Genomic DNA, 15,059 nt, shown 5'->3' on the forward strand with positions numbered 1-15,059 from the left:
AATTATGAGGAGGAAAAAATGCTGGGTTGAATAATCGGAGAGTGTTTTGCCTAGTTTCTTTTCGCTTATCGGGCAAAGTCAGACTCGCCTAAGAAGCCGGAGAGGAAAGCGTAACACGGGTCTCGTAAATGGCCGATCTACACGACACGTCGCGCGTGTCATTGGCAGTGAAAAACATTTATGGAAACGTGCTTCACCTTTTACGAGTGAAGCCACCGATTACTTAATCCCTTCGGGGAGAACACCAGGGGGGAAAAAATCACCGGCTGAATGGGCTGGGTCAATGCCAGCGTTCTTACTGTGCTTAGGAAAAACGCGGATCGATCATTTCAAACGAGAGCGTCTGATTTTTAACCCTTCAACAGCGGAACCTGGATCAATCATGACCCAAACTTAACAAAACATATGCAAGAATATTATTTTAAAATTAAATGTATGTGAGATATATTTAGAAATTAAAATTGGGCCTCTCTCCATGGTCCGCCGTGAAAAAATCATCCTATCCAAATTACTCTGATCGATTTTTGAGTTTGTCGAACCCAATTACATCCTAATTCGATTCGACAAAAGGAAGGAAAGAAGGAAAAGGTGTCCCGTAGACGGAGATCCTTGAACCTGACCCACTTCCCGGAGGAAACAGAGGTTTTCGAAGAAGGTTGCTCATGAATAGAGGGTCACGAAAACTCGAACGCGGAAGAAGGAAGTGGCGCGGGCGAGGAGGATCGAAAGGAAGAAGAAAAGAGCAAGAGAACACGAGGTGGCTAACAGGTGAAAAATAAAAAGGACTCGACACAGGGACAAGACCAAATGATAAATTCCTGTTCGCGCGTGTTTTTTTTCTTTCCTCTTTTTATTTTTTTTCGTCCGACCTCAACCTGCCTCCTTCAACATTTCGATCCTAATCGACGATCTTACATCACGGATGCAAAATCACAACCGGTTTCTCAACACCGAAAAGAACCTTTACGAACTGTTTACACACGGCGTGCGTCAGCTTCTGGCCCGTCTTTTCTTTTTATTCTGCGCCGACCAAAAAGGTCTGTCTGTTGCTTGTATTATTTCACGATAAACCACTCTTTCGCGCGATGAAATCACCTTCCGGATCTACCGGTGTCTGGCGCCGTGAATCGTAAATCAACGAATCGAATCGATGCTTAATTAATGACGGGTATCAAGGTCGGCCAACTCGACGAATTAATTCAACGTACAACAATTATCAGATTAATTTAAGGGTTGAGAATTCCTCGGTTATTCGCTATTATTTGAAAGGTTCCCAGTGTAAAAGTATTCGCGAGGATACAGCAAACACCAACCCTCGCAACCTCGATTCGTAACGAAACACAATTCACCGAAAATTGAAAAAAAAAAAAAAAGAAAAAAGAAAAAAAAAGAGTGAGTTCTATTGTTCAGCAGCGTCGTACGGTTCTGTTATTTCAATATCCGCGAATGGCCATACTATTGAACATTAAGTGCCAATATTTGCACGCTGCTTGGCCGAACGTTTGCTCAATGGTCGAACGTTTTTGGGGGAAAGGTCGAGAGGGGTTGCATAATTACGTTCTTTCGTCGATGAACGATTAATTAATGTTGAAATTTAACCGCGACGATTAACGTGAATTAAAATAGAACGAATCGAAGTGGTTAGACGAAGGATATCGAGGATAAAATTCGAAGTAGATAACTCACCCTTCTGCAGCTGGCTGTGGTCCGCGTTCATTTTCGCCTGCAACAGAAAGTGCTGCGCTTCACTAAGTAGAATTAGCACAGGGACCGTGAAAATTCCGGCCATTCTGTTGAAATATGTGCAAGCGGTTGGCTCACCTCGTAACCTTGTTTCGCACCCCGTCCACCGCCCCAGTAGTCGCTCTCCTTGTCGTGGGGATTGCATTGCTGGAACATATAAAAAGGGACATCGTCAGTTAAAAAAAAAATTCTATATTTTATTCAAAACTAAATATATATATTTTATTTAACTGTATTTTATTTCTGTGGTTAAATCAAAAACAACCCCTGAATTGTCGTAAGAAGATTAATTCACGTCCTTCGAATTCACCCTGTATTCTTATTTTACTGGAAAACCTCCTACGCCTTCTGTATCATGGCTACGCAATTTTTCCACCCCGAACATAAGTAACAAGTTGTATAGGAAAAACAAGGATCGAGGGTTGGATTGTTTATCTCCGTTGAAGGCCGAGTGATGCCCAAGGTCGTAGGCCAGGTTTCACCACCCTCGTCTGTGTTGTGTCTAGACTGTAGACGATGCTTCCCACCCCCGTCGCCATTCTCGACCCCTCTCAACCACCCACTAACCCTCGCCACTTCGGCTGCCTTCCGACGTATCACACTCCATCACCTCGCCAACCCTTTGCTTCTCGCCCGCAACCCTCGCTGCCCGATGTTCGATCAATTATTGATTACACTTTCGTGTTATTTTTTTTCTTTTTATTTTGAAAATTGATCGATGCTTCAAATTCACCTATTGAACTGAATAATTTCAGAAGACTGTAACTAAAACCACCCTCTATCGAATTAGCCAGAAATCTTTCAAATTTGTTCCCTGTAAATCATTCGTCGCCCCACTAATTGCCGTTCGGAGAAAATTCATCCCAGTCCCTCGACCATATTCCCATAACGTGAAACGTGTCCACCCTCGATCCTCGAACGACCCGGGATGGTTTAAACAGCGACTGGAATATATGTCATAGCCGCAGGACACCGAGAATGTTAGGGACATTAAGGGATGACCTCGTTTCCCTTCTCATGACCTCGTAAACCACAGACGACCCCTTGCCACCCTCCGTCACTCCAAGGACCTTGTGTGTGGTCGCGTATCCTTCTTCAAGGATTCGTAATGTGCGTCGTAAAGAAATTTCGGGTAGGTCTATTCTCGACCTACGGTACTAAGGGATGATTTATTCTAATGAATCTTCACGATATCAAGCCCTTTTTTCACATATGTACTTTGAATTTGAATAGAGAAATATCTAGGAGTCTGCTTTTATACGAAAGAATCGATAAGGCAGGACACTTCACCCCCGCGGTTGATGGGGTGGAATTTTACGTGGCTGTAAAATCGAGGATGGCGGAGTCGACCTAGAAAACAGGCTAAGGGACACCATAAGGCGTCGAAAGGGCAATGCTTTTGGTCTGTTCGCTCTACAGGTGGCTCGTGAAACGATTCGATTCTTGTGAGAAAGTCCGAGACCGCGAAGGGATATGCATTTTTCGAACGAGGACGGTCAACGCGCCCTACAGCGTCTAAGGAAACTCTCCCTCTTTCAAACGATGGAGAAAATCCCTTCGGATATTGCGACGCGACTCGAGGATGTTTTTATTGAAACAAAATCTCCACCATGGTATTTTCTTGATCCCCCTTTCGCTTCGCAATCCGAAGATATTCGAAGCTGTTTAACAAGAAAGGGATGAACTTATCTGACTATCTTTTTTTTTATTTTTATAAGATATACTAAAGGGAAGAAATTCTCCTGACTTTTAATATAAAAATGTTTCTATATTTAAATTGTATTTTCTTCTTGTTCAGAAAACTAAAATTTCTTTTATTTCATATTATTTATAGAAGGCTAATTTAGTCACGGAATTAGGGATAAGAAATTCTCCCATGGAAAAAATTCTGAGTATTTTCCAAGCATCGCCGGAAGTCAGCACTATGATCTATTTCTATTTTAAAATCGGAAACCAAAGAGACAGCAAGGTGGAGGATCTCGCGCAGGGGAGGGAATCGTTCCCGAGCAGGAAGAGAGCGGATCATCCCTTAAATCTACTTGGTCTGCTGGCAGATGGTATCAAGATCGGTCGCGTGACGCGCTTAAAATTGGATCCCCTAATGAGAAGAACGAATAATTGAAGAGCTTCGATCCTGGGATGATGCTTGCCGACCGTCCTAATGTCATCCTTTGACATTTCTATGACATTTTCCTGCAAGGGTTATCGTCTGTAACCTTCCCTTTTTTAACGGGGACTAATTTTAATACCTCGATAGACAGAAAAAATATTTTATTTCGATACCTTTGTGTCGATCAGCGTAATAAATTTATGAAAAATAAAATTATTCTGTGCCTCGAATTTTCACTGACCTTTTCAAGGCAATTTAAATTTTTCAATAGGGTCTCAAAGTGTTTCTTTCAACCCCTAACATTCACTCAATATTTTATCACTCGAATTTTCCAAGCGACACCCCATTCAAACTTCATCCCACGCGAAATTTCTCGACCGAAAACGCCATTTAAGACGAAGACATTCAATTAACCCTCTCCATCACCTTTATCGAAACACCTACACCCGACGTGTACCCTTGGTGGACACGAAAGAGCCCTTCAAAAATACAACTCGATAATTTTCATCGAGCCGGAAACTCGACGGGGTGGTTCGAACCGATCCGGCCCTTACGTCCAAGCGAAACGGGCTGGAACAGGGGAATGGAGGATGGAAATAGGCGAAAAGGAGGGAAAAAATGGAAATACGTGCTCCACGATCCCTGGATTGGTAATCCAACCTACCACGAGCAGCTCGAAGGGAAGATAAAGAAGGTAAAAAAAGGAAAAAATAAAAAAAAAAGAAAATACATTTTAGCTCGCATCCAGGCGCTGCAGCCAACCCCCCTCGCGACTACCCTTCGTTCTCATCCCTCTCTCTGTTCCATACACGTTGGTAGTAGGTGGTCGGGCCGATAGTCGAGAGAACGTCCCGATAGCAAAAGAACGCCGACGCCCGGCGTCGGAGGGTGGCTGGGGAAAAAAATCACAAGGATAGAGGAAGGGTGAGTGAGAAGAGGCAGGGTGATGGCGTTGGCGGTGGTGGTGGTGGTTGGTGAACAGAGACGGAATACGATCGAAGAAGAGCAAGAAAGGGGTACGAAAAAGAAGAGAAAAGAGACAGAGAAGGAGGGCGCTCCGGGCGTACTGGGCTACGGGGTGCAGCAGGGGGTGAAACGACCGTCCGAGGGGCGGTGGGAGGGGAAAAAAGATGTAAAAAAAATCGAGGAGCCGAGGAAACGGGAGGAAAAAATCGGCCAGTCTCCGGGAAGGAGAAACGTGGACGGGGAACGAGGGGTGGAAAGATAGAAACGGGGGGTGGTAGCGAGGATCGAATCAGCGGAAACTTCTCAAAGTATAGTACAGTGTACACGAAGACGCGTATCGAGGAAAATAGCTAATCCAAATTTTCATCCCGGTTTACCCTTAACGTTGGAACGTTTTAGAAAACTACCCTTACGATTCAGCTGATTCGTAACACGCTGATTGTTATGGTAGTCTTTAGTGATTGAAACCTCGAACATTGCATAAAACTTTCTCTTGTGTACAAATTTTCTCTTAATTACTCGAATATAATAAATTTTCAGCGTCGGTCTCTGGTAACTCCCACAAGGCATTCAAAATCTTAATGATGTAAAATATTACATTGAAAATTAATCAATAAATTCACCCAATTTTTTCTGCAATATTTAGACCTTCATGAGGCAATAGAAGATCGCCTAATTTTCAAATAATTACATCAACGCGCGTTAAAAATTCATCCCCGCAGTCCGAGTATGAAGAATCATTTTTAATAATCTTTTAATTATTTCAAGTCGAAATTTCGACGTCGAATCGAACAATTCGAAACGAAGAGTAATCTCACGCGTCCGCGGTGTCCGGCCGGAGATACTCGAGGGGGACGAAGAAGACACAGAGGGGGGTTGGCGAAGGGAGGGGTGGTGGAAGAGTCGCAAAAAGAAGAGACGGTTGCAGGGGTGGACGAAGAAAAGAGGAAGACGAACGCGACGAGAACGGAACGAAGACAGAGAGAAAGGCTAGGAAAGTGGGTGGTCGTGAGAGAAAGGGAGGAAAAAAAACACGTAGAGGGTGAAAAGAGAAAGAAAGAAAGAAAGAGCCCACACCGTGCACATGCGTGACCGTCCGTTCGCGTACGAGGCGGCGTGTATTGATCAGCCAAAGAGCGCCACGACGCCGGGCGTCCTTTCTGCGAGCCTTGCTTTTTTCGGCACGACGGCCGATGCTGGAGGAGCTAGATGCTGCCGGACGAGAGGGGAGGGGGTGAGATTCGTCGTGGAACGCGTCGCGTATACCGCCGAGAAGGGGGTTGCTAGAACGAGTCGCGACCTAACCCAACCGGATACCCCTTGTGACGTCACCCTTACCTTTTCTTTATCTACCATTATTTGCCACCCTCTTTCTTGCTCGCCCACCCCTTCTGTTTTACTTCCAACACCGCGATCCTTCTATTCCACGCTTTTTATCACCCTCAAGAGAGATTAACCGAACTTCAGACTTTCTTCGAGTTGAATTTTCTTGGGAATGGTAATTCGATGAGGGATGTTGGGTTAACGCAAAGAGATCTTCCACTGTTTTCAAAGTTTCAAGGTAAATACGACGACGCAAAAATGACCGACAAGGGTGGATACAAAGTTAATACCTTGAATGTCACGATAGAAACTACCCTTTGAAGCAAGAAAAAACAATGAAATATCCAAAAAATCCAAAGAACGGTAATTGTTTAATGAAATTATAACAATCGTCGGTGGTGAGAACGATTTAAAACAGCCGACGGGAGAGAAGGAAGAAAATCTTAGGAGGGAATATTTTCCCTGCTAAATACCGGAAATTACGTTCCATGGAGAACGAGCTATTTCCTTTAATTTTCTCCACCCCGCACTTTTCTTTCCCCGCTTGGTGATTTTTATTGTTTCACCGTGAAACCAAAGAGAAGTGGACCGTGAGAGCGGACGAAAAAGAGAAAACTTTTAAAGTTTCTTCGCGAGAGCTGCTTCGCAGATTTAATTTCGTTAAAGACTCGCCAAGAGAAAGAATATGATACTCCCTTCTACCTTTCTTCCATTTTCCACTATCTTTTTATTTATTTATTTATTTATTTATTTATTCATTCATTTCCTTCTTTTTCCTTCACCGCTACAACGTTCCCTTCGTAACCGCCAAGTAAACGCTTAATCCTTGCGTTTCTACTCGCTGCTCGGATTAAATGGAAACAGTTTAATCTACGATACTTAATTGTTCGCCGTGCACCATGCAAACTGCTGTTTTAATTCGCAAACAACTGAAGATCATTTGTCTTTTTTCGAGGGATGCTTTTAGTTACACGTTCGACCGTCTATTCAACAGAATTATTTATCACAAGATAAGTATCCAGGTTTTTATTCGAATTTTTCTTATCCACCCACGCGTCACGATTCAACCGTGCATCGATCGGAAGCGATGCCTCGAATCGCCGAAGTAGGCTACGTCGTTCGATTCCTGTCAATCTTTCACGGTTAACGCCGCCATATCTAACCCTTTCCATCCCTTCGCTCGAGAACGCTATCAGACTGTCGGAAAGATTTCCATAACGCTATCTTGTGGTCAATAATCATGAAACATCGCTTATTATCTTCAACCCATTTCAGCCGTCTTTCGTAACAAAAAAGGATACTCTTGAAATAACACAAGAGATTACGTTAACAAAGTTTTCGCGAGTAAAGATTGCTGTGGCTGGTAAAGTGTAACCTTGCCAGCTGATGGGTCGATTTTAATATTTGGAGAGGTCTACTTAATTCTTAATACCCCTGAAGGGTCTCCTCTCATAGTCGACTTGTTTAGAGAGGAAGCAAAAGCGAATAAAACGATTCGGGATCTTAAATCAATTTTTTGGATTTTGATAAATTCCACCGTCAAAGCGTTTAGGTAAATAATTTGGTTTTTTATAGAAATATTTCTCGGCGCCGGGGTAAATGTAGGGCATACGAAAACTGACCCAATAACCTGATCGTCTCTGTGGTCGTCGTTTTAACGAGCCAACCCTAATGACACAAGTCAGTGACGACGATCCGGTGGGTCTCGACGGACCATCGATTCCAAGAACCGACTGAGATTGAACAGGGTGAACACTGGGTATCGCGTCGGGTTTCCCTGACAAAACTGAAACTGCGATCGAGGCAACGTCTTCGACATATTCGAGGGAGCTGATAAATTGCCGCCAGCTGGCAAAACTCTGCCTCTTCAAGGGTTACGTTTAGGAAACACGTGGCTAAGAAGAACGTAACGGGTAAGGGACCTGTTTCTAAACACCTTTCAACTCGCCTTATCGATTTCAGGAAGCTCGTTTAACCCTTAATTACCATCGTTCCAAGGCATGGAAATTAAACGAACATTTATCTAACCTGGACTTATCTAAATTTCAATTTCATTATTTCATTAATGTTTAAGAATCAATCTTGCGGCAACGTCGCATTCATCTCGGGCTGAATTTAAGTACGAGGTTTCATCCCCTTCCACCGGGGTAGTTAAGAGGAGAAGATTGATAGAACGGCGGCGTGCTTGCCAAAAGAATGAATCAAACAAATGGCACACGAGGAATAATAGAAACTATGAATAATCGAGACAGTAAATAATCGAACGACTCCTTTCAGGGAATAAACCATGGTAGGAGACGTCGAAACGTCATCGAAATGTTCTATCTTCATCTATCTGATCCGCTTCGACAAAAAATAAAGATATCCGAGCACAGAGTTTTCTTTGTAAAATTCAGAGGCATAAAGCTTTAATCTCTCCATTAACAGCATAATAAAAATATCAATCAATAATATCGGGTTCCTTTTTACTACAGCATATATTAATCCTAATATTTCAATCATTAATTGATGATGAAAGAAAAAAATTTTCATATAGAAATATTGTTCATAAAACTAGTTTCTAATGCTCCAAAAGGCAAAATGTAACTATGAATAGAGATGTATTAAAAAAAAAAAAAAAAAATATTGTCATCGGAATTTTCCCGTCGAAAATCCACTCGACGGCAAAGGAAGCACGGGTTCAATGGATTATCTCGTTTCGAAGACCTTAACACTCCTCCCATTTCGTTTCCAGCTATCTAAGAACACACATGTGTTCCCACAGGGTGTCAGGGCCGTATCGCTTTCGTGGCTTTTTTTTTCCCCTCGGCTAGGCCTAGAAACTGGACGAAAGAGCGACGAGAAGAGGGAGAATGAGCGAAGGGTGACGTACGGGACACATGTGGTCTGTGTCACGTTAACCTACCCCTCTCAGCCCGCGTTACACTCGAAACACGAAGGGCAACCAACAGGGTGGGGGACAGCCAGTGATAAAATTCAACAGTTGGCCCCGAATTGGCGGTTCTTCTCCCTTGTCGCTTCGGTTTCTCTCGTTCTCGGCTGCTGTTGGCCCAATAACCAAGCGGCTGGAATTTACGTGACTTCTGACCCCTCTCCACTTTTCCCTATTTTTATTTTTTTTTTTCCTTTAAACACTCTGGTCAGCGAACCGATCGTCTAACGAAAAGTAATCTTTCTCGATATAATCATTGAAACGGTGTCTGCCAGGTTCGAGAAACTAGGTTTGCTGACCCAGATGACGAAAGAAGAAAGAGACTGCAATAGAAGGGGTGGAGATCTGACCCAGACGAGTTTTTCCACCAGTTTCCCGGGGATTTCCTATTTTTCCTGGTCGTAACGTCGGGCGGCGGTGGGTCGAATCTGCAGACAATTCGCAGTAAAATTTTTACAGCCAAGCGAACCCCTTCTGCGACAGGGGTTGCTGTACAGGCTGGAAGGGGTGGCCGAGACGCGCGGAATGGCCGCGGTCTGCTCGCGGAAACCCATAAACCTATACGTCTGCCCTGCAATCTCCTCTAGCTTCGCTGTTTCGCCAGGCTCGGAAATATTTTACGTCGTCCCGACGTTTATCTCCGATCAGAACTTTATCTTTATTTCCGCGTTGGGATTGATTCGAGGCCGGGTTATTAGAGTCTGAACGCGAGCCTTTACGATCGTCTCGTCTGTCTGGAACTTGCTCCACTTCTTTCAACCCTCTTCTTGCCCTTTAAAAAGCAAAAGTTTTTTCCCTTCACTCGGAGAAGCTTACGCTTTTTACAGCTGCTTTTTGCGTTTGCTTTTGAAAACGAGGTTAAAGCGATTGTTCTTCACTGATTTCTTAGTGAAACTTAATTAACCCATTGGAAGAATAGCGTAAAATTTAGAATTTCGAGCTCTCTCCATGGTCCGCCGTTAATGATAGGAAATTTTCGTGATTCATTTGTGATTAGATGATAATTAAGCCATCAGAGAGGGAAATTATTTTAATGAGCGTAACTCTAATATCGCATTACATGGTCCATTGAAAAAACTGTTCCAGTTCATTTATGAAAATGATACCAAGTACGATTTACTATTTTTTTTTTCTTTTTTCACAGAATTCTTCAGTAACAAGAGAAAAATTCAATTATTCAAAACATATAAGCCTGTAATGTGATACAAAAATGTTCAACTGTCGACGGACAAAACAGAAGAAATTTCCCACTAAAATGTACTCGAATTTCGTATTATACATTTCCAAAGTAATCAGCCTGACTGTGTTCCCGTAAATCAGTTCACAGTTCATTAGGAAGTCCCTGGCAGGCCACTAGAAAAACTCTCGAACCCTCTTGAAACTAAAAAAAGAGGCCTGAATTCTCATTCACTCGTATAAATATCCTTCAAGAATAATAAACAACGATAAAGAAAATGGGAGGTGATGTGGTTGAACACCTGTTTCGAGCGAAGAAACATTCAAACCGAACGAGAACGATTATTTCAGAGAAATAGTTATCGATATGTTACCGATATAAGGAGAAAAGGAAAATGATGAAAAAATGATTGATATTTCATCTGGTTCTCAGCGAAACGTGGAAGCACCGTATCCCAAAAACATCCTGGAAAAGTCGAAGGAGGGAAGCGGTTCGCAAACAAAACGTTCATTTATATCACTTCCAAGTGGCAGCCGAGGCTGTATAAAAATGCCAAATGGAAGGAGAGCGGTGTCTCAAAGGGAACGACACATGGTTCCACTCGTCCGTCGGCTTCTTTCCAGCACGGCCATTAAATCGACTGGTACCGAGCGGCAGACAGTAACGACACACCCTGTGCGTCCTATACATTATTTAATGCCACCGATATGAAGTACCCAGCGCCGGATTAAGAACAGTTCCATGTGGATCAAAAAAATATTGAATGAATTTTTTCTTACCATTGCCCTTTTTCGTATGGAATAAATTTCAACATTTTGAATCAAGTTTATCAACCAAGAGGTGCCAGAAATTTTGATCTGCTTCTGGAAGTACCATAAGATAAAATGATACTGTCAGCCGGTATTCAAGGTAAAAGTTATTCAAAGAGATGAAAATGCGAGATAAAAATAAAAATGAAAATTAGATAACTACTTGTCCAGTAATAAGACTCTGGTCTCGAATGGATTGAACCACGAGTTAACTGAGCATTGTCCACGTGTGTAATTCTATCATTCACGCGTGCGATTGCTCTCCCACGCGTTCCACGACTGGTGTACATGATGAAGTAAACACACCCACGCAGAGAAGGAGGGATATCCTCGTGGAGAGTGTGTCACCGCCACGTGTTGCGAACCGTGCCAGGCCAAGTGAGAAACACTGGCCAGCGGGATCGCGACTCGGATGAATGGATCGAAACGAGTTATCCGGATGGAGGGTTGAATGATCTCGTCGATGGGGACGAAACCGGGGTGTAATTGAATCGTTGGATTCTGTTATCATTCATATTTCCGCGTGCCATATGAAATTTATGATTTATAGTAAAGAAATAATCGTATCGTGATACTAGATTGTTGCACAATAAATGGTCTGGCGTGATTTCATGACATAAAAGTATTACGAAATGACGCTTATGATGTATCGATTTAAAGCTTAAATTCTGACGAAAATAATCATGTAAACGCTTTATTGATATTCTTGGTACATTAATAACAGTGTAAATTAAAATAATATGCAATACGAAAATGAATGAAAACTCGGGCTCCCTTCATGGTCTTTAATATAAAAATTGCTCTAAGTTATTTTATATTAAAAATAATAACTCACTTTTAGCTTTAAACTGATGTAGAATAAGTGGTATTTTGTAATACTTTTATGTCATAAAATCGTGCCAGACTATCTACACTTAGGAATCACCCATGTAAGAACTTAATAATTACAGAAAGCCTTAATTCTACTTAATTCGTGCTTTCACCTCTACCTTATTCTACTCTGAATAAAACCCAAGAAAGATACAGTTCTCCCGTTTAATTCAACTTTTCTTTGTGACATATACCATGGGCGTAAATCGAATTACAATTTACAGCCGCCCACGCACACGCGCAGGTAAAATGAAATTCAACAACCGGATAAAAAAATGAAAGAACGAGCGCAAGAAAGCGGCAAAGGGGAACAAGCTAAAGAAAAAAGAGAGAAAAAAAATGAAACAAGCGGTAAAACGCGAAGGAAAAATTTTCAAGACCCAAAAGCGCGGGGAGAGCGACTTTTAAAACGTAATTCGCGCAATTAGAAAAACAGCCGTCGATTTTCACGTGGAAGCAACCGTTATTTTATTCGCCATTCATCTCCGCGCACGTTCGTCGCGGGATCTTAGATTTACGATCAGAATCGTGGGTAAAACGTAGTAATTACGAGGCTGTTCAAAGGGAATCCGTGGCTCGTTTAAATTTTTCGAGCGCACCGGATGAAAATCCGCGCGTCGAGTGCGCGGAAAAATTGCTAAGGGTGTAATTTTCGTTTACATCGAGCGTGCACACAAACGCGCGCGTGGGTGCGGAGGAAAAAAATATTGCAAAGAAAAAAGAATGAAAGAGAGAGGGAGAGAGAAGAAAAAGGGAGAAGGAAAAATGAAAAACGTTGGAGAAAAAGTGAGACAGGAGGTTTGCAATTAACGTTAAAAGCTCCATGGACACTTGAAAACTCTCCTTCTCTCTCTCCCATATATCATGCAACTTGTGGGCACACTCTGTTTGACGGTTTTGAAAAAAAGGCCCACGTGACTACTCCCTTTAGGTCCAACTTTCCGTTTGACCGAGTTTTCCGGCTTGTATAATCTCAAGGGCGAAACTTCTCGAGTTTCGTTTCCCTGTGTACCCGTCAGCGCAGCCCTTTCAGGCCCTATTTTTCAACCGAGCCTCGTTACAGCGAACATCGTCGAGCAACGAGCGCGGCTGTTTCGTAATTAATTTAGAGAGATTATTAAAATCGTTGGCCGACCCCGGGGAAAGCCGTCGCCCAGAAAAAGGGAGAGAGGGATGGAGAAAAAAAAAAAAATATACTTGTCTTCAGTCATGAGCATCGCTTCTAATTACTCTTTTTCAAAATATCTACCTTCAACGCTGCGCTCTGACCGCTCGGTTTTATATTAATGGAGCTCACGGTGGTTGGACGGTGATGGCTAAGTAATTAGTTTCAGAAAATCGGTCAATTAATGAGGAAAATTCGACATTTCATGGGGAAAGTACAATGTTTGTTTCGATACTATTTAAAATATGTTAAAAACGTAATATTGCTTGCTGAAACGGAAAATAAATCAAAATTCATTGTTTAATGTTAAACATTTCGGCCGGGAATGAAATTTCGCGTGTTGATAATCGGAGAATTTTCGAAAAAGGGCTGTTTTCGGTTCGATCAACGATATGCTGTAATCAAACATATATTTTTTTAATATCCTGTCGAGAATCAAACGGGAACATAACAAAAACTTCTTTTCAATATTTACTTTGCCTGCAGTTACGGCAGAATAATATTTACAACACCGTCGTTCTACAAATCTGATATTATTTTTGATCTTGCCCGCTCTTTGTTCAACATAATATTTACAACGTATTGTTAACAAAAATGGGTTATTACAAAATCACATGGCTTGATTTGATAAAAGAAAATTGGTAGCTTTAATGGACGCAAAATGTTAATTGAAAATTAAAATTTTCATCCGATTGTAGGTCAGTTGTTTCACGCGACGATAAATAATTGTCGAATCAATTTAAAACGTTTTATCAAACCAGTTGCGTAGACGATAACGGAGGAATTACGATCCTCTTTAACAAAGCCATAACCATCCCTCAGACGGCGCATCTCGAACCTTGAAAACTAGGGCAAAAGGTTGCTTTCAACCCCAACGCCAACAGTGGAGGGTCGTAACGTCGTAGGGGTGCTCGACCCTTCAAGGAATTCTACTTCGAGGCTGCGCTGTCTCTATCGGAAAATGGATTATACAGGGAAAGTACCTTAATCCCTTTCTTTTTCTACCGCAAATCCGTATAGGTAGCCGTTAAAACAAATTCGTTCGACACCCTTATGAATTATCCAGCAAGTACACGAGTTGCGCACCGCTCAAATTTTCCATGGATTTACGAGATGAAAATGAAAGAAAAACTGTAATTTTTTAATGGCATGAAATTCGCGAAAAATCAAAATTTCGATTCAAATGAAAATTGGAAATTAAAAATAAACGATAGCATTCCAATTAGTGACTTTTTTGATTAGGTAATAAAAGGAGGATTTCTAAAAGGAAAAGAAACTCATGGTGAATGAATCGTCCGCGGTTCCTTAACCTGCGCACCATTGACCTTCGAAAGTGGGCTAAAGGGTTCCCTTTCCCTACCGCACTTTGCGGAAAGGGTCGTAACATCGAAGGGGTGTTCGACCCTTCGAGCAGTTTCTCCCCAGACATCTCGGGATATTTCCATCGGATTACAATTTAAAGGGAATCTCCAAAGAAATTCCGGTACACCGTGTCGATCTTCAAGAATTTCTCTTTCTGATCACTTTCAAACAAGTTCACGAAACTTTCCACTATTACTTTCACGAAACTGATAGAATTTTCATTGATTTTTCAAACTTCAATTCTACCGAGTTTCCGTCGCATTTTAATTAAAATTTAACGATATATATTTGCTCGAATGTATTTTGAATTTTACGTAGGTAGAAATGTAACAGTTGAATAAACGTAACCAGTCAAAGGGAATAATTGGCTTCAATTTCTTAGGTGAAATTATTGTAAAACACTCTAGGGGGTAATTAACGAATAACGTGTTAAATACAAGTGCACTCGAGGCCCTTGACTCAGCGTGATAAATTCTGAGAAAAAACCAAAATATTATTTGTAAAATATTACTCAGTTAACCTACTTCACGAATGTACTTTCGCGACACTTCCATAAAGAAGAAAATAAAATTTTGCAATTAAACGACGTTTAAGAATCGTTT

General features: G+C 41.8%; 1 protein-coding gene across 2 annotated transcripts in view; it reads right to left on the bottom strand.

Moving 5' to 3' along the window:
• LOC114879944 (zinc finger protein rotund-like) overlaps positions 1-15,059 on the bottom strand; it is a 127,745-nt gene that overhangs the window by 55,843 nt on the left and 56,843 nt on the right. Inside the window, exons 3-4 of one of the 2 annotated variants that reach the window (XM_046287359.1) lie at positions 1,822-1,890; positions 1,687-1,723 (exon numbers count right to left, since the gene is read on the bottom strand). In XM_046287359.1, coding sequence (XP_046143315.1) covers positions 1,687-1,723; positions 1,822-1,890 — 106 coding nt within the window. Of the gene's footprint in view, positions 1-1,686; positions 1,739-1,821; positions 1,891-15,059 lie in introns of both variants that reach the window. The other variant, XM_029195379.2, reaches the window with a different exon arrangement.

The sequence above is a fragment of the Osmia bicornis genome, chromosome 10 (genome assembly GCF_907164935.1).
Source record: "Osmia bicornis bicornis chromosome 10, iOsmBic2.1, whole genome shotgun sequence".
Classification (NCBI taxonomy): Eukaryota; Metazoa; Arthropoda; class Insecta; order Hymenoptera; family Megachilidae; genus Osmia; species Osmia bicornis.